The 19,961-nt window shown below is 40.3% G+C and overlaps 2 protein-coding genes across 13 annotated transcripts in view; one reads left to right on the top strand and one right to left on the bottom strand.

Moving 5' to 3' along the window:
* Positions 1-19,961, bottom strand: part of CEP70 (centrosomal protein 70) — a 126,742-nt gene that overhangs the window by 88,572 nt on the left and 18,209 nt on the right. For 2 of the 12 annotated variants that reach the window (XM_059391012.1, XM_059391010.1), the window contains exon 3: positions 1,208-1,244. The exons of the other annotated variants lie outside the window; for them this stretch is intronic. The gene's annotated coding sequence lies outside the window, so the exon portion shown is untranslated. The remainder of the gene's footprint in view (positions 1-1,207; positions 1,245-19,961) is intronic. 12 annotated transcript variants of the gene reach the window in all.
* LOC132009995 (small ribosomal subunit protein eS19) lies at positions 2,632-3,158 on the top strand. The gene has a single exon (XM_059387984.1). It carries the CDS (start codon positions 2,666-2,668, stop codon positions 3,101-3,103), a length of 438 nt encoding a protein of 145 aa, XP_059243967.1. The 5' UTR covers positions 2,632-2,665; the 3' UTR covers positions 3,104-3,158.

Below are 19,961 nucleotides of genomic sequence, written 5' to 3' on the forward strand. Positions count from 1 at the left end.
CGATCCAGCAATCGCACTACGTGGTATTTACCCTAAAGATACAAATGTAGTGATTGGAAGGGACACGTGCACCGCAATGTTTATAGCAGCAATGTCCACAATTGCCAAACTATGGAAAGAGCCTAGATGTGCATCAGATGAATGGATAAAGAAGATGTATATATATGTATATATATACACAATGAAATACTATGCAGCCATCAAAAAAGCCTCAAATCTTGCCATTTACAATGACATGGATGGAACTAGGGGGTATTAAGCTAAGGGAAATAAGTCAGAGAAAGACAATTGTCATATGATCTTACTGATACGAGAAATTTGAAAAACAAGACAGAGGATCATAGAGGAAAGGGGGGAAAAATGAAACAAGCTGAAACCAGAGAGGGGGACAAACCATAAGACACTCATAATCACAGGAAACAAATGGAGGGTTGCTGGAGGGGAGGCAGGTGAGAGATATGGGGTGGCTGGGTGATGGGACACTGTGGAGGGTATGTGCTATGCTGAGTGCTGTAAATTGCGTAAGACTGATGAATTACAGACCTGTACCCCTGAAACAATACATTTATGTTAATAAACAAACAAACAAAAAAATAGTTCAACATATGAAAAGCAATGTAATGGACTACATTAATGCAATGAGGGACAAAAAGAACACATGATCATCTTAATTGATATAGAAAGAGCATTTGACCAAACTGAACACCCTTTCATGATAAGAAAAAAAAACACTGAACAACCTAGGAAAAGAACAAATCTAGCTTGGGGCACCTGGGTGTCTCAGCCAGTTGAGCATTCAACTCTTGGTTTTGGTTCAGGTCATGATCTCAGAATTGTGAGACTAAGCCCCGTGTCAAGACTCCATGCTCAGTGAGCAGTCTGCTTGAGATTCTCTCCTTCTCTCTCCCTCTGTCCCCCCTCTACACTTGCACACACACACACACTCTGTCTAAAATAAATAAAATCTTTACAAAGAAAAAAAAATCTACTTCAACATAATAAAAGCCACATATGAAAACTTACAGTGAACATCATATTTAATGGTCAAAGACTGAATGTTTTTCCTCTAAGATCAGAAACAAAGCAAGGATTTCCACATTCACCACTTCTATTCCATATATTTCTGGGAGGTCTAGCCAAAGCAATTAATCTAGAAAGGGAAATCTAGAAAAAGATGACCAAATTGAAAATGAAGAAGTAAAATTACCTGTTTGAGGGTGATATAATCTTGTATGTAGAACAGCCTAAAGAGTCCACCAAAAAAACCAAAAACCTTTTAGAATAAATGAATTCAACAAAAATACTAGGATGTAGGGTCAACACACAAAAATCAGCTACATGTATATACACCAACAATAAACAATTCAAAAGGTAACTTAAGAACACAATTCCACTTACAATAGCATTAAAAGAAATATAATCAAAGAGGTCAAAGACCTGTACAATCAAGACTGCAAAACACTGATCAAAGAAATTAAAAAACCAAACAAATGGAAAAACATCCTATGCTCATGGATTGGAAGACTTAGTATTAAGATGCCCATAATGCCCAAAGCAGTCTACATAACCAATGCAATCCCTACCAAAATCCCAATGACTTTTTTGTTGTTGTTGCAGAAATAAAAATCATTCTAAATACACAGGGACTCTCAAGGGACCACAAATGGCCAAGACAGTCTTGAAAAAGAACAAATCTGGAGGACCTATACTTCCTGATTTCCAAACTCACTGTAAAGATACAGAAATTAAAAGTGTGGTACTGGGGGACCCACATCGGGCTCCTTGCTCAGCGGGGAGCCTGCTTCTCCCTCTGCCTCTGCTGCCACTCTGCCTGCCTGTGCTCGCTCTCTCTCTCTCTCTCTCTCTGGCAAATAAATAAATAAAATCTTAAAAAAGTACTGGCATAAAGACGGACATAGAAACCAATGGAGTAGAACAGATAAGCCAGAAATAATCCCCCACCTATATTATCAAAAGATTTTCTTTCTTTTTTTTTTTTTTTTTTTAAGATTTATTTCTTGGGGCACCTGGGTGGCTCAGTGGGTTAAGCCGCTGCCTTCGGCTCAGGTGATGATCTCAGGGTCCTGGGATCGAGTCCCACGTCGGGCTCTCTGCTCAGCAGGGAGCCTGCTTCCTCCTCTCTCTCTCTCTGCCTGCCTGTCTGCCTACTTGTGATCTCTCTCTGTCAAATAAATAAATTAAATCTTTAAAAAAAAAAAAGATTTATTTCTTTATTTTAGAGAGAAAAAGTGAGAGCAAGTATGGGGAGTGGCAAAGGGAGAGAATCCTGAAGCAGATGCCCTGCTGAGCAAGAAGCCCAGCACAGGGCTGGATCTCAGAACACAGGAGATCATGACCCAAGAGATCATAAACAGCACTGAAATCAAGAGCTGGAGGCTTAACCTACTGAGCCACTTAGAACCTTGAAAAGATTTTCAACAAGAATGCCAAAATCGTTCATGGAGGAAGTATGGTGTCTTCAACAAATGGTTCTGGGAAAACTGGACATGCACATGCAAAAGAATGAAGCTGAACCCTTACCTAACACCATATACAAATATTAACTAAAAATAGATAAAAGACCTAAACATAAGAGTCAAAATAATAAAACTCTTAAAAGAAATTATAGGGGCTTTCCCCTGGCTGGCAGCGCGGAGGCCGCACGATGCCTGGAGTTACTGTAAAAGACGTGAACCAGCAGGAGTTCGTCAGAGCTCTGGCAGCTTTCCTCAAAAAGTCTGGGAAGCTGAAAGTCCCTGAATGGGTAGACACCGTCAAGCTGGCCAAGCATAAAGAGCTTGCTCCCTATGATGAGAACTGGTTCTACACACGAGCTGCTTCCACAGCACGGCACCTGTACCTCCGGGGCGGCGCTGGGGTCGGCTCCATGACCAAGATCTACGGGGGACGCCAGAGAAACGGGGTCATGCCTAGCCACTTCAGTAGAGGCTCCAAGAGCGTGGCCCGCAGGGTTCTACAAGCCCTAGAGGGGCTGAAAATGGTGGAAAAGGACCAAGATGGGGGCCGCAAACTGACACCTCAGGGACAGAGAGATCTGGACAGAATCGCCGGACAGGTGGCAGCTGCCAACAAGAAGCATTAGAACAAATGCTGGGTTAATAAATTGCCTCATTCATAAAAAAAAAAAAAAAAAGAAATTATAGGGTAAAATTCCACAACACTGGATTTGGTTGTGGTTCCTTGGATTGACACAAGAGGCACAGGAAACAAAAGAAAAAACAAATTGGACTTCACAAAAATTAAACCTTTAGTGCATCAGGGCACCTGGGTGGCTCAATCTTTAAGCACCTGCATTTGGCTTGGGTCATGATCCCAGGGTCCTGGGATAGAGCCCAACCTCAGGCTCCCTGCTCAGTGGGAGGCCTACTTCTCCCACTCCCTCTACCTGTGTTCCCTCTCTCACTGTGTCTCTGTCACATAAATAATTTAAAAACTTTAGTGCATCAAAAGATACTATCAACATAGTAAAAAGGCAACCCATTGAATGGGAAAAAATATTTCCAAATCATATATGTGATAAGGAATCAATATCCAAAATAGAGAACTTCTAATACTGAATAAAAAAAAAAATCTGAATAAAAAATGGACATATAAGGGCCTATTTAGCCAGAGTAATTCCATCTTGAATTAAACAATCATTTTGTTGTTTATGCAGTAAAACTTAAACTGACCCTGCTCCCCCCAGGGGACTTACTTAAAAGCAAATCAGGGCAACCAGTCCCAGGTGACAAAGCCCAAATACAAGGGTGGATCAGGCCAGGTGGAGGTATCCAATCAGTGGGGGGGCATACTGTCTCCTTATCTACCAAGGAGTGTGGGTCCTGCCTATTGGGTGCCAATTCTGACCAAGGTGATAGGCTAGTTCAAATATCTACTAGAGTAAATCATAATTCAATTGGTCACTTATATGTGACCTAGCATGACTGTGCAGCTTTTTCTGTGTGTTACAATTTCATTGGCCACCTGTGCGTGGCCAGGCCCAACCACATGGCCTTTGCCCTTAAAAGCTAGTCTGTAAAGCAGAGAGGGGTTGCCCTCTCTGTAAGAGGCATGACCCTGGCCAGTTGGTTTGATTCTTGATGCTTGGCGCGAAATAAAGCTTTGCTTGACCTTCGCTTTGTATCAGTCTCGCTCCTTTAATCACGGACTCATTATTGGGGGACCTTTCAGACAAAGAACTTGACATGTAAATGGCCAATAAAAACTTGAAAAGATATTCAACTTCAATACCTATTAGATAATGCAAATCAAAATGCTATGGCAAAAAAAAAAAAAGATAAATGTAAATCAAAACTACAATGAGCTACCACCTCACATCCATTAGGCTACTGTCAGGAAAACAAAAAGTACCAAGTATTGCCAAGAATGTGGAAAAACTGGGGGGTAAGAAAAGAATAAATGAAACAAGATGGGATCGGGAGGGAGACAAACCGTAAGAGACTCTAATCTCACACAAAAAAACTGAGGGTTGCTGGGGGAAGGTGGGGGAGGGACAGGGTGGTGGGGTTAAGGATATTGGGGAGGGTATGTGCTATGGTGAGTGCTGTGAAGTGCGTAAACCTGGCGATTCATAGACCTGTACCCCTGGGGCTAATAGACCTGTACCCCTGGGGCTAAAAAAATTAAAAATTAAAAAAAAAAGGAATGTGGAAAAACTGAAATCCTTGTGCACTACTGTGAAAAACAGTATGGTAGTTCTTCAAAAAAAATCAAACAGAATCATCATATGATCCAGCAATTCTACTTCTGGGTATATACTCAAAAGAATTTAAAACATGGTCTCAAAAAGATAACTGTATTTCCATGTTCATAGCAGCATTATTCACAACACCAAATATGTGTAAGAAACCCAAGCATTAATCAACAGATGAATGGATAAGCAAAATATGACATATCCTTACAACGGAATATTATTCAGCTTTAAACAGGAAGGAAATTTTGACATATATTGCAGCATGAGTGAACCATGAGGATATTAGTCACAAAAAGACTAATTCTATATGATTCCATTTACATGACGTACAGCAATCAAAATCATAGCAACTGAAAGTAGAATGGCAGTTACCAGGCAGGGCTTTGAGGGATGGGAGACTTAATGTCTAATGGGTATAGAGTTTCAGTTTCACAAGATGAAAAGAGTTCTGGGTGCCTGGCTGGCACAGTTGGAAAAGCATGGGACTCCTGATCTTGGGATTGTAAGTATAAGCCCCACCATTAGGTGTAGAGACTGCTTAAAATAAATAAATAAACCTTTAAAAAAAAAAAAAAGTTCTGTAGATGGATGGGGGTGAGGGTAGCACATTATGAATATATGTAATATCACTGAACTAAATGTACATTTAAACAATGGTTAACATGGTTATAGTTTAAGTTCTAGCAGTTTTCTTTTTTGTAATGCAAGTGCCTGACTTAAGCTTTGATTGTGAAGGGATCCATTTCAAAGACAGCTCTCTCCAATAAACATAGGGCCAACCACAAGACTAAAGAGCTAGGCCACTTCCCACAACTGAGGCACTATTGTTTTAGTGACCTTGGTTAATTTTGATTAACTGGACATTTGAGCCACTTGTTTTTTTTTTTCCCCCCCTTTCACACTTTAAATTCCCTCTCTTATGTTTTAAATGAACCAATAAAGAGTGAGACTGCAGACCCATGCCTGGAAGTGTAAGGGAAAATGGTAGAGTAGGAGGATCCTGAGCTCACCTTGTCCCACAGACACACTGAGGCAACAACTACAGCTATGCAATTAACTTTGAAAATGATCTGAAGACTGACAGAACAGATCTTCCACAGCTAATTATAGAGAGAAAGCCACACAGAAAAGGGTAGAATGGGCAGAGATGCAGTTGGGAACCAACCCCCTGGTAAACTAACCACAAACAGGAGGGACATCAAAGCATGAAAAGCAAGAGGATCAGACCCCACACCAGGTAAACCCCTAGAACTGGGAACACTAGGAAGACAAATCAGCTTAACATCGGGCTTTGAGGGGCACCAAGGTGACTCAGTCGGTTAAGTGTCTGTCTTCAGCTCAGGTCATGATCCCAGAGTCCTGGGACTGAGCCCTGCATCTGGTTCTGTGCTCAGCATGAAGTCTGTTTGTCCCTCTCCCTCAGAATCCTGCTCATGCTCATTCTCTCTCTCTTCCTCAAATAAATAAATAAATCTTAAAAAAACAAAAACTGACTTTGAAGACCACTAGGGATTAACTCCAGGAACTTTAAAAATCAACAGGCTTAACTCCAGGAGAGCTAGAGGGTGACAGAAAACCGAATCCCAGGTGCCTGGGTGACTCAGTGGGTTAAAGCCTCTGTCTTCAGCTCAGGTCATGATCCTGGGATCCTAGGATCGAGCCCCGAATCGGGCTCTCTGCTCAGCAGGGAGCCTGCTTCTCCCCGCCCCCCCACCCCCACCTGTCTCTCTGCCTACTTGTGATCTCTGTCTGTCAAATAAATAATTAATTTTTTTAAAAAAAGACAAGAAAGAAAACCGAATCCCTACCCTTCAAGAGCCAACATACTAAGTAACTCAGAGACATAGCACAGAAGCAGCAGCTTGAAAAGCACCTGGAGGTATTCATGAAAGATTTATTGGCTAATCTGAGAATATGTACTAGAGGGGTCAAAAATTTCTCCGGCAACAAAAGCGATGGCAGGTGCCATTTTTCCTTGCCTCCTGCAGCCTAGATAGAGATGCTTCTGGGAGCCAGTTCTAACACTCTCCATCCGCCTTACTACCAATGAGTGCCACACCCCCATATTCTCATGCAGACCACCCCACCCAACCTGCCCACCTTGGCAACCATCCCTCCAAAACAGTTCCTGCCCTGTCACACCTGGAAGGCATCTCTGCCAACAGTGTACACTCCAAAGTAACTCCTGCCCCAGCATGCACACCAGTGTGCCCACGGTTCCTACCTGAGCCTCTAAGCTGGCTGTACAGAGTATAAGTCCTGCCCTTCACTATGCCTGCAGGTATGGCAGATACTAACTGTAGATAGCTAGCTAGGCTAAGTGGCAACCCTGCTTACCAGTGAACACATAGGTAGCATGTGGGCCTCTCAACATTGCAGGGAGCAAACTGTGCCCAGTACACCCACATCAGCAAAATCAAGTCACTTTAGCCAGTCAAGCCGGAAGTGAGCCCCTCCCACCAGCACACCCGCAATAGCAGCTCAGTCACAACAGAAGGGTGTGCTAAGCCTACAAAGGGGACACAGCTGGAGTTCCTGGTTCTGGTGACCAGGGCAGACTGCACTATATGGCACCACAGAATCTCTTCTACACAAGGCCACTACTTTTTTTTTTAGGTTTACATTTTTTTTAATTTTTTATTTTTTTAATTTCTTTTCAGCGTACCAGAATTCATTGTTTATGCACCACACCCAGTGCTCCATGCAATATGTGCCCTCCATAATACCCACCACCAGGCTCACCCAACTTCCCACCCCCTGCCCCTTCAAAACCCTCACATTGTTTTTCAGAGTCCATAGTCTCTCACGGTTCATCTCCCCCTCCAATTTCCCTCAACTCCCTTTCAAACCAGGAGATGTAGCTGACCTACCTAACACTTGGAAACAAATAGAGAGGGGCACCTGGGTGGCTCAGTGGGTTAAGCCTCAGCCTTCGGCTCAGGTCATGATCTCAGGGTCCTGGGATTGAGCCCTGCGTCAGGCTCTCTGCACAGTGAGGAGCCTGCTTCTCCTCTCTCTCTGCCTGCCTTTCTGCCTACTTGTGATCTCTGTCTGTTGAATAAATAAATAAAAATCTTTAAAAAAAAAAGAAACAAATAGAGACAAAATGAGGAAAAAGAGAAATATGACCCAAATGAAAGAACAAGACAAAATCACAGTAAAAAAGATAAATAAAAGAGAGATAAGCAATATGCCTAATAAAGATTTCAAAAGTGATAGTCATGAAGTTAATTACTAGACTTGAGAAAAGAGTGAATGAACTCAGTGAGAATGTCAACAGAGACACTAAATATAAAATATATACATAAACATTTTATTAAAAATATATATGTAAATAAAATAACCAGTAAGAGCTCAAGAATTCCCTCTCTCGCTGTCTCTCTCTGTCAAATAAATAAAAATAAAAATCTTAAAAAAAAAACACAGAAATGAAAAATATATTAGAGGTAAATCAGTAGCAGATTAAAAGACACAGAAGAGATTAGCAATCTGGAAGGCAAATTAATGCAAAGCAACCAAACTGCACAACAACAACAACAACAACAAAGAATAATAAAATAGGAGAACAGAGGAAGGGAACTCTGCAACATAATCAAGCATAACATTCACATAATAGAGATCCCAGAAGGAGGAGAGAGAAGGGGGCAGAAAACTTATTTGAAGAAATAATAGCTGAAAACCTCCCAGTTTGGGGCAGGAAACAGACATTCTGATCCGGGAAGGACAGAAAGGCCCTAATGAAGTTAACCCAAGAAGTTCCACCATCAAACACGTAACAGGGCAAATAGCAAAAAGTAATGATAAAAAAAAACTCTTAAAAACACCAACAAGAAACGTTACAAGGGAAACCCCATAAAGCTATCAGCTAATTTTTCAACAAGAACATCACAGGTGCCAATACTCACTTGCATACACCAGCCCCACCTCCCCATTGCACACTTGTTTACACCAACCCCATCTCCCCATACCACACTTGTTTATGCCAGCCCCATCTCCCCATACCACATTTCAGTGGATCCAAACTTCCCCATCATGCTTGCCTTTGTACCAGTCTTACAGGCCTCCTCCTGAGAACACCAACCCAAACCTCACCAACACCACATCTCCTAATCCACAGGTTTTGTAGGACCTATAGGACCTCAGCTGCAGCAGCAGCAGCAGGACTCATTTCACAAACTGACTACAACACACTTGTCAAAACACATCCTACTCAGCAGGGGACCAAACACTTCCCACAACAAACAAAGAGAACCTCCGCAGACAACTGGACTCAAGGAAAAAGCAACCAGGACTCAACAGCAGGCCATAAGCAACACACATAGGAGATACTTCCTGAAGCACCATGTCCTAAGAAACAGGGGACACTGTACTGCAGGGAACCACGGGGCCTTGTCTTCAAAAAACTATTACCATCAAAGGTAAGAGACATAACTGACACTAAACACAAAAACAGACACAAAGTTAGGCAAAATGAGAGAACAGAAAATATGTCCCAAGTGAAAGAACAGGACCAAACACCAACAAAAGACCTACGTGAAATGGATATAAGCAATATGCCTGATAGAGAATTTAAAGTAATGAAAATATTCATTGGACTTGAGAAAAGAGTGGAGGACATTAGTGAGGATCTTAACAAAAAGATAAAAAAACAACCAACCACAGATGAAGAACACAATAAATCAAATTAGAAATATATTACATGGAATAAATAGCAGGATAGAGAAAGCAGAGGAACAAATTAATGACCTGGAAGATAGAATAATGGAAAGTAACCAAGCTGAACAAACAGAGGAAACAAAATATGGAAACTGAGAATACACTCAGGGAACTCAGCGACTCCCATCCAGCATAATAACATTTGCATTATAGGGATCCCAAAAGAAGAAAGAGAAAAGGGGGCAGAAATTTATTTGAAAAAATAATAGCTGAAATCTTCCCTAATCTGAGGAAGAAACAGATATCTAGATTCAGAAGGCACAGATTTCCAAAAAAATTCAATCCAAGGAGATCCACATCAAGACACATAGTAATTAAAATGGCAAGTAGTAGTAATATGGAAAAAAATTTTTAAAGCAACAAAAGAAAAGAAGACACTTACATATAAGGCTATCAGCAAGTTTTTCAGCAGAAGCTATGCAGGCCAGAAGAGAGTGCAATGATATATTCCAAGTGCTAGAAGGAAAAAATCTAGAGCCAAGAAAATCCAGCAAGGCTCTCATTCACAAAAGAAGAAATAAAGACTTTCTCAAACAAAAAAACTAAATGAATTCATGACCATTAAACAAGCCCTACAAGAAATATTAAGTGGGACTCTGAGTAGAAAGGACCATAAGTGGGCGCCTGGGTGGCTCAGTGGGTTAAGCCGCTGCCTTCGGCTCAGGTCATGGACCTCAGGGTCCTGGGATCGAGTCCCGCATCGGGCTCTCTGCTCAGCAGGGAGCCTGCTTCCCCCCCCCTCTCTCTGCCTGCTTCTCCATCTACTTGTGATCTCTGCCTGTCAAATAAATAAATAAATAAATAATCTTTAAAAAAAAAAAAAAGGACCATAAGTGAGAAAATGAAGAGTAAAAAATACAAAAGCAGTAAAAATAAGTATTTCTGTAAAAATCACTCAAGGGAGTCATAAAATAGAAGGCTGTAAAATATAACACCATATACCTAAAAATGGCTTCAAACTTAAGTGACTGCAAACCTAACCATAGATCACTAGACAAAGACATTATATACAAACCTAACAGTAACCACAAATCAGAAACCAGTAATAAGTAAGTATGCAAAGAATAACGAGAAAGAAAGCCATTATCACTAAAGAAAGTCAACAAACTGTGAAAGAGAACAAGAGAAGGTCAGAGAAAAACTACAAAAACAACCATGAAACAAGTAACAAACTGGCAATTAATATATATCAATAAATATTTTGAATGCAAATGGACTAAATGCTCAAATCAAAACACATACAGTGACAGAATAGATTTTTAAAAAAAGAAAAAGAAAAAGAAAAAATAAGACCTATCTGTATGCTCATTTCAGATGTAAAGATACCTGCAGACTGAAAGTGACGGCATGGGGAAACATTTATCATTCAAATGAATGTCAAAATAAGGCTGAGTAGCAATACTTCTACTGGACAAAATAGATTTTAACACCTTTTAAAAAAAATTTTTTTTTTAATTTATTTGAGAGAGAGAGCATGAGCAGGGTGAGGAGCAGAGGGAGACTCACAGCCAAGCAGGGAGCCCAATACAGGGCTTGATCTGGGGACTCTGGGATCACAACCTGAGCTGAAAGCAGACACTTAACTGACTGAGCCATCCAGGTGCCCCCGGGCAAAACAGACTTTAAAACAACTGTAACAAGAGACAATGGACGATATAATAATAAAAGGGACAATAAAATAAGAGGACATAACAATTATAAATATTTATGCATCTCACATGGGAGCACCCAAATATATAAGACAGTTAATAACAAACATAAAGGAAGTAACTGATAGTAATACAATAATAGTAGGGGATTTAAACACCTCCACTTACATCAATGGACAGATCATCCAAACTGAAAATCAACAATGAAACACTGCATTTGAATGACACACTGAACTAGATGGATCTAACTAACAGATATATTAAGAACATCCCATCCACAAACAGCAGACTATACATTCTTTTCAAGTGCACATGGAACATGATGCAGAATCACGTATTAAGCCACAAAACAAGTCTCAACAAATTCAAGAAGATCAAAGTCATATTATCCATCTTCTCTGACCACAACACTATAAAACTACAAATCAACTATAAGAAAAAATCTGGGGGGGCGCCTGGGTGGCTCAGTGGTTAAGCCGCTGCCTTCGGCTCAGGTCATGATCTCAGGGTCCTGGGATCGAGCCCCGCATCGGGCTCTCTGCTCAGCAGGGAGCCTGTTTCCTCCTCTCTCTCTGCCTACTTGTGATCTCTGTCAAATAAATAAATAAAATCTTTAAAAAGAAAAAAAGAAAAAATCTGGAAAGAGCAAAAATATATGGAGATTGAATGAAATGCTCCTAATCAGTGAATGGGTCAACCAAGAAATCAAAGAAATAAAAATTACACAGAAACAAATGAAAAATGAAAACACAATGGTCTGAAATCTTTGGGATGAGGCAAAAGCATCTCTAAGAGACTTCATAGCAATACAGGCCTATCTCAAGAAACGAGAAAAATCTCAAACAACCTAAAGAGCTAGAAAAAAACATTTAAAGAGCTAGAAAAAAACACTCCCAATGAACAAACAAAAAAACTCCCAACAAACTAAAGTGCAGAACCAGACAGTTTCATTGAGGAATTCTACCAAACATTTAAAGAAGAGTTAATACCAATTCTTCTCAAACTTTTCCAAAGAATAGAATAGAAAAGTAAGCTTCCAAATTCATTCTATGAGGCCAGCTTTACCCTGATACCAAAACCAAATAAAGACACTGCAAAAAAAGAGAGCTACAGGCCAATATCGCCAGTGAACATATATGCAAAAATCCTCAACAATATCGGTAAACCGAATCTAACAACAAATTTTAAAGAATCATTCACCAAAATCAAGTGGGATTTATTCCTGGGATGCAAGAGTAGTTGAATATTCATAAATATTGTGATAGAAGGGTAGTTCAATATTCACAAATCAGTCAATGTGACACATCACATCAACCATATGATCGTCTCAATGGATGAGTTTAAAGCATTTGACAAAGTACAACATCCATTCATGATAAAAACCCTCAATAAAGTAGGTTGTTTTGTTTTTTAAGATTTTATTTATTCATTTGAAAGAGAGGCAGTGAGAGAGAGCATGAGCAAGGAGAAGATCAGAGGGAGAAGCAGACTCCTGGTGGAGCTGGGAGCCCAATGAGGAACTCGATCCCAGGACTCCAGGATCATGACCTGAGCCAAAAGCAGTCGTCCAACCAATGGAACCACCCAGGCATCCCAATAAAGTAGGTTTAGAGGAAAAATACCTCAAATAATAAAGGCTGTATATGAAAAATCCATAGCTAACATCATACTTAATGGGAAAAACTGGGAGGTTTTCCTCTAAGGTCAGGAAGAAGACAAGGATGTCCACCCTCACCACTTTTATTCAATCCAGTACAGGAAGTCCCAGTCACAGCAATCAGACAACAAAAAGAAACTAAAAGTACCCAAAAAGGTAAGGAAGAAGTAAAACTTTGGCCATCTGTAGGTGACATGATACTATCTAAAGAAAACCCTAAAGACTCAACCAAAAAACTACTAGAACTGATAAATTAATTCAGTAGCTGCAGGATACAAAATCACTGTAGAGAAATCTGTTGTACTTCTACACACTAATAATGAAGCAGCAGAAAAAAGAAATTAAGGAAATAATCTCAGGGTGCCTGAGTGGCTCAGTCGGTTAAGGATCCAACTCTTGATTTCACCTCAAGTCATGATCTCAGGATCATGAGATGGAGCCCTGCATCCAGCTCTGCTCGGCTGGGAGTCTGCTTGGGATTCTCTCTCTCTCCCTCTTGCTCTCCCCCTCCCCACATCATGTGCTCTCTCTCACTCACACACTCTATCTCTCAAATAAATAAATCTTTAAAAAGAAACAATCCCATTTATAATTGCACCAAAAATATTAAAATACCTAGAAATAAACAACCATAAGGTGAAAGACCTCTACTTTGAAAATAAAACGTTAATGAAAGAAATTAAGATAACACAAAGAAATAGAAAGACATTCCACCTGCTCATGGAAGAGCAGGTGGAGAGTACAGGCAGTCATTTCTCTGACACTGATGACAGCAATATCTTTCTAGATAGGTCTCCTGAGGCATGGGAAATAAAAGCAAAAATTAACTATTGGGACTACCTCAAAATAAAAAGCTTCTGCACAGCAAAGAAAATCACCATCCAAAATAAAAGGCAACCTACAGGATAGGAGAAGATATTTGCAAATGACATATCTGATAAAGGATTAGTATTCAAAACATATGAACTTGGGGCACCTGGGTGGCTCAGTGGGTTAGGCCTCTGCCTTCAGCTCAGGTCATGATCCTGGGGTCCTGGGATCGAGCCCCGCATCGGGCTCCCTGCTCAGCAGGGAGCCTGCCTCCCTCTCTCTCTCTGCCTGCTTCTCTGCCTACTTGTGATCTCTATCAAATAAATAAAATCTTTAAAAAAAAACAACAACATATGAACTTATACAACCCAATACTGAAAAAACAATCCAATTAAAAATGGACAGAGGAGGGATGTCTGGGTGGCTCAGTTGGTTGGGCCACTGCCGTCGGCTCGGGTCATGGTCCCGGGGTCCTGGGATCGAGTCCCACGTCGGACTCCTTGTCCAACGGGGAGCCTGCTTCTCTCTCCGCCTTTGCCTGCCACTCTGCCTGCTTGTGCTCTCTGACAACTAAATAAATAAATTTTTTTTTTTAATGGGCAGAGGACAATAAACAGACATTTCTCCAAAGCTGATATACAGATGGCCAACAGGCACATGAAAACAAGCTCCATATCACTCATCATCAGGGAAATGCAAACCAAAACCACAATGAGATATTATCTCATACCTCTCAGAATGGCTAAAATCAAAAATTCAAACAAGTACTGGCTAGGATGTAGAGAAAAAGGAACTCTTGTGCTCTGCTGGTGGGAATGCAAACTGGTACAGCCACCATGTGAGATGGTATGGAAGCTCTTAAAAAAATTAAAAACAGAACTACCCTGTGATCCAATAATCATGCTACTGGGTATTTACCCAAAAAATATGAGAACACTAATTCAAAAGAATACATGCACCCCTATGCTTATAGCAGTATTATTTGCAAGAGCCAAACCACGGAAGCAGCCCAAGTGTTCACTGACAGATGAATGGAAAAAGAAGATGCAATATATATATCCAATGAAATATTATTCAGCTATAAAACAACATGAATGAACCTAGTAGGTATAACGCTAAGTGAAGTATCAGAGAAACACAAATACCATATGACTTCACTCATGTAAAATTTAAGAAACAAAATAGGGCAAAGGGAAAAAAAAGACAAACCAAAAAACCAGACTCTTAACTTGAAGGAACAGGAACTCGGATACACTGCTGATGGTCATGTAAAATAGGACAATCACTTTGAAAAACACTTTGGCAATTTTTTAAAAGGTTAACTATATACCTAAGATCCAGCTATTCCATTCCTAGGTATTTACCCAAAAGTAATGAAAGCATACAGCCACCACACAAAGAATTGTACATGAAAGTTCTCTAGAGATTTATTTGTAATAGCCAGGAACTGGAAACGACTCAAAAGTCCATCAAAGCTGAATGGATACACAAACTAGTATATGTACACAATGGAATATCTCTCAGCAATAAAAAGGAATAAACCTTCAAAAAGAAGGAATAAACTACTGATATATGCAACAATACATATGAACCAGAAAACACTTATTGCTGAGTAAAAGAAGCTGAAGATTTATATACTGTATAACTCCATCTATATAAAATTCTAGAAAACAGGCGACTAGGTGGCTCAGTTGGTTAAGTGTCTGCCTTCGACTCAGGCCATAATCTTGGAGTCTTGGGACTCAGTCCCACATTGGGCTCCCTACTCAGTGAAGAGGCTGCTTCTCCCCGCTTGTGCTCTCTCCCTCTCTCTCTATCTCAAATAAATAAATAAAATCTTTTAAAAATAAAAAAATAAAATTTTAGAGAACAAAAATTAACCTAATCTAAGTAGATCAGTGGTGGCTAGGGGAATGAGAGGCTGGGAAGATGGACCACAAAGGGGAACAAAGGATTTTTGGGGTGATGGATATATGCACAATCTTGATTATGTGATGGTTTCACAGGTGCCTATGTATGTCAAAACCTTATCAAATAGTATACTTTAAATATGTGCAGCTTATTTTTTATCACATATATCTCGATAAATCTGTTAAAAAAATAAAACTTTCCTGAAATGAAAAAATATGTACATTTGAAATTACATATGGAAAGAACATATCACATACTCGAGAACACTGACCCATCCTAATAAAATTACTAGACTTCAAAGAAAAAAAATTCTTTGGTCATCTAGAAAAAAAGAACAATACTTATAAGGGGGAAAAAATTAGATTATCATCTGGCTTTCATACCAATACTTTATACCAGAAGAAAGACTTTAATATATTTAAGAAATTCAAGGAAAAGAAGTGTGAACCAAAGATTTTATATCAGCAAAACTGCCTTTCAAGTATAAAGAAGACAAACTTTTATCCACATACAAGAACTCAGGGACTATTCCTTCCTAAGAAACCTAATAAAGGAGCACTGGGGAACCAAAATGATACATAGGGGCTCCTGAAAGGTTCAATCCATTAAGCATCTGCCTTCGGCTCAGGTCATGATCCCAAGCCCTGGGATCCAGCCCCTCAGGGGGAGCCTGCTTTTCCCTCCTCCACTCCCCCTGCTTGTTCTCTCTCTGCCAAACAATAACAAATTTTAAAAAAAGAAAAGAAAAATAGGGTTATAGATATAATAGAGAAATTCAATGAAAGCTCTATAATCTCAGTTTGTATTGGAAGTACTTATATGAACTCATAAGATACTAAATCTTTAATGTGTGTGCCTCTATATAAATAGACAGATGTAGGAATTCTAGCTCTGCCTACAGAAAAACCTCCAACAATAACTATGGATCCCTAGCATACAGATATAACCTTGAAATGCAATTTCCCTCTTGAAAAAACAAAAACAAAAAGTTTCAAGGGATGATGTCAGATTGTCAGATTTGGGACAGAACATTCAAGCTATCAGATAACAAGCAACAGACTAGTAAGGGTCATTATCAAAAAAATAGGCTTAAATCTCCCGCCCAGGGCAAAGATGAGATAACATAAGCTTCAATAATGATAATGACTGCAATGAACTAAATATGTTTAAGTTCATGACCTTATATTGACATTAGATATTTTTTAAAAAATCTTTAAAGATTCTTTTAAAAAGAATGTTTATCAAAAAATAAGGAACTGAGGGAGGAGTCAAGATGGCGGAGAAGTAGCAGGCTGAGACTACTTCAGCTAGCAGGAGATCGGCTACATAGCTCATCTAAAGATTGCAAACACCTGCAAATCCATCGGCAGCTCGAAGAGAAGAACAGCAATTCTGGAAATAGAAAAACAACCACTTTCTGAAAGGTAGGACTGGCGGAGACGTGAATCCAAAGCGACGGGAAGATAGACCCCGGGGGGAGGGGCCGGCTCCCGGCAAGCGGCGGAGCAACGGAGCACAAAATCAGGACTTTTAAAAGTCTGTTCCACTGAGGGACATCGCGCCAGAGGCTAAACCGGGGCGAAGCCCACGCGGGGTCAGCGTGGCCTCAAGTCCCGCAGGGTCACAGAAGGATCGGGGGTGTCTGAGTGTCGCAGAGCTTGCGGGTATTGGAACGGGAAAGCCTGCTACAGAGACAGAGCCGACAGTAAGCTCACAGTTCGGGGGTACCTTGAACCAACACAGGCTCGGTGAGCTCGGAGCGCGGCCAGAGGTCAGGCAGACGGGAGTAACCGGGCGCTGTTCTCTGAGGGCGCACTGAGGAGTGGGGCCCCGGGCTCTCAGCTCCTCCAGACCGGCGACCAGGAGGCCGCCATTTGTATTCCCGTCCTCCGGAACTCTATGGAAAGCGCTCGGGAACAAAAGCTCCTGAAAGCAAACCCAAGCGGATTACTCAGCCCGGCCCCTGGTAAGGGCGGTGCAATTCCGCCTGGGGCAAAGACACTTGAGAATCACTACAACAGGCCCCTCCCCCAGAAGATCAACAAGAAATCCAGCCGAGACCAAGTTCACCTACCAAGGAGTGCGGCAGAATTCCAAAGGAGGAGAAAGCAAAGCACTGAACTCACGGCTTTCTCCCTGTGAGTTTTTTTAGTCTTGCAGTTAATTTAATTTTTTTCTTTTTCATTTTTTGTTTTTTTTTTTAAATGTCGCCTTCTGGTAAAATTTTTTTTTAACTTTAACCCTCTTCTTTTTTAACGTTTTTTAACTAGTTTATCTAATATATATATTTTTTTCTTTTTTATATTTTTCTTTATTCATTTTCTTTTTTTTTAATTCTTTTTTTTCTTTTTTTTTCTTTCTTCCTTTTTGAACCTCTTTTTATCCCCTTTTTCCCCCCTCACGATTTGGGATCTCTTCTGATTTGGTTAAAGCATATGTTCCTGGGGTTGTTGCCACCCTTTTAGTATTTTACTTGCTCCTTCATATACTCTTATCTGGACAAAATGACAAGATGGAAAAATTCACCACAAAAAAAAGAACAAGAGGCAGTACCGAAGGCTAGGGACGTAATCAATACAGACATTGGTAATATGTCAGATCTAGAGTTCAGAATGACAATTCTCAAGGTTCTAGCCGGGCTCGAAAAAGGCATGGAAGATATTAGAGCAACCCTCTCGGGAGATATAAAAGCCCTTTCTGGAGAAATAAAAGAACTAAAATCTAACCAAGTTGAAATCAAAAAAGCTATTAATGAGGTGCAATCAAAAATGGAGGCTCTCACTGCTAGGATAAATGAGGCAGAAGAAAGAATCAGTGATATAGAAGACCAAATGACAGAGAATAAAGAAGCTGAGCAAAAGAGGGACAAACAGCTACTGGACCTCGAGGGGAGAATTCGAGAGATAAGTGACACCATAAGACGAAACAACATTAGAATAATTGGGATTCCAGAAGAAGAAGAAAGAGAGAGGGGAGCAGAAGGTATACTGGAGAGAATTATTGGGGAGAATTTCCCCAATATGGCAAAGGGAACGAGCATCAAAATTCAGGAGGTTCAGAGAATGCCCCTCAAAATCAATAAGAATAGGCCCACACCCCGTCACCTAATAGTAAAATTTACAAGTCTCAGTGACAAAGAGAAAATCCTGAAAGCAGCCCGGGAAAAGAAGTCTCTAACATACAATGGTAAAAATATTAGATTGGCAGCTGACTTATCCACAGAGACCTGGCAGGCCAGAAAGAGCTGGCATGATATTTTCAGAGCACTAAACGAGAAAAACATGCAGCCAAGAATACTATATCCAGCTAGGCTATCATTGAAAATAGAAGGAGAGATTAAAAGCTTCCAGGACAAACAACAACTGAAAGAATTTGCAAATACCAAACCAGCTCTACAGGAAATATTGAAAGGGGTCCTCTAAGCAAAGAGAGAGCCTACAAGTGGTAGATCAGAAAGGAACAGAGACCATATACAGTAACAGTCACCTTACAGGCAATACAATGGCACTAAATTCATATCTCTCAATAGTTACCCTGAATGTGAATGGGCTAAATGCCCCTGTCAAAAGACACAGGGTATCAGAATGGATAAAAAAACAAAACCCATCTATATGTTGCCTCCAAGAAACACATTTTAAGCCCGAAGACACCTCCAGATTTAAAGTGAGGGGGTGGAAAAGAATTTACCATGCTAATGGACATCAGAAGAAAGCAGGAGTGGCAATCCTTATATCAGATCAATTAGATTTTAAGCCAAAGACTATAATAAGAGATGAGGAAGGACACTATATCATACTCAAAGGGTCTGTCCAACAAGAAGATTTAACAATTTTAAATATCTATGCCCCCAACGTGGGAGCAGCCAACTATATAAACCAATTAATAACAAAATCAAAGAAACACATCAACAATAATACAATGATAGTAGGGGACTTTAACACTCCCCTCACTGAAATGGACAGGTCATCCAAGCAAAAGATCAGCAAGGAAATAAAGGCCTTAAATGACACACTGGACCAGATGGACATCACAGATATATTCAGAATATTTCATCCCAAAGCAACAGAATACACATTCTTCTCTAGTGCACATGGAACATTCTCCAGAATAGATCACATCCTCGGTCCTAAATCAGGACTCAACCGGTATCAAAAGATTGGGATCATTCCCTGCATATTTTCAGACCACAATGCTCTAAAGCTAGAACTCAACCACAAAAGGAAGTTTGGAAAGAACCCAAATACATGGAGACTAAACAGTATCCTTCTAAAGAATGAATGGGTCAACCGGGAAATTAAAGAAGAATTGAAAAAAATCATGGAAACAAATGATAATGAAAATACAACGGTTCAAAATCTGTGGGACACAACAAAGGCAGTCCTGAGAGGAAAATATATAGCGGTACAAGCCTTTCTCAAGAAACAAGAAAGGTCTCAGGTACACAACCTAACCCTACACCTAAAGGAGCTGGAGAAAGAACAAGAAAGAAACCCTAAGCCCAGCA

This window comes from Mustela nigripes, chromosome 2, assembly GCF_022355385.1.
Source record: "Mustela nigripes isolate SB6536 chromosome 2, MUSNIG.SB6536, whole genome shotgun sequence".
Lineage (NCBI taxonomy): Eukaryota > Metazoa > Chordata > Mammalia > Carnivora > Mustelidae > Mustela > Mustela nigripes.

Excerpts from the sequence above, each read along its gene's own strand:
- LOC132009995 (XM_059387984.1), top strand. The coding sequence starts at position 2,666 with ATGCCTGGAGTTACTGTAAAAGACGTGAACCAGCAGGAGTTCGTCAGA.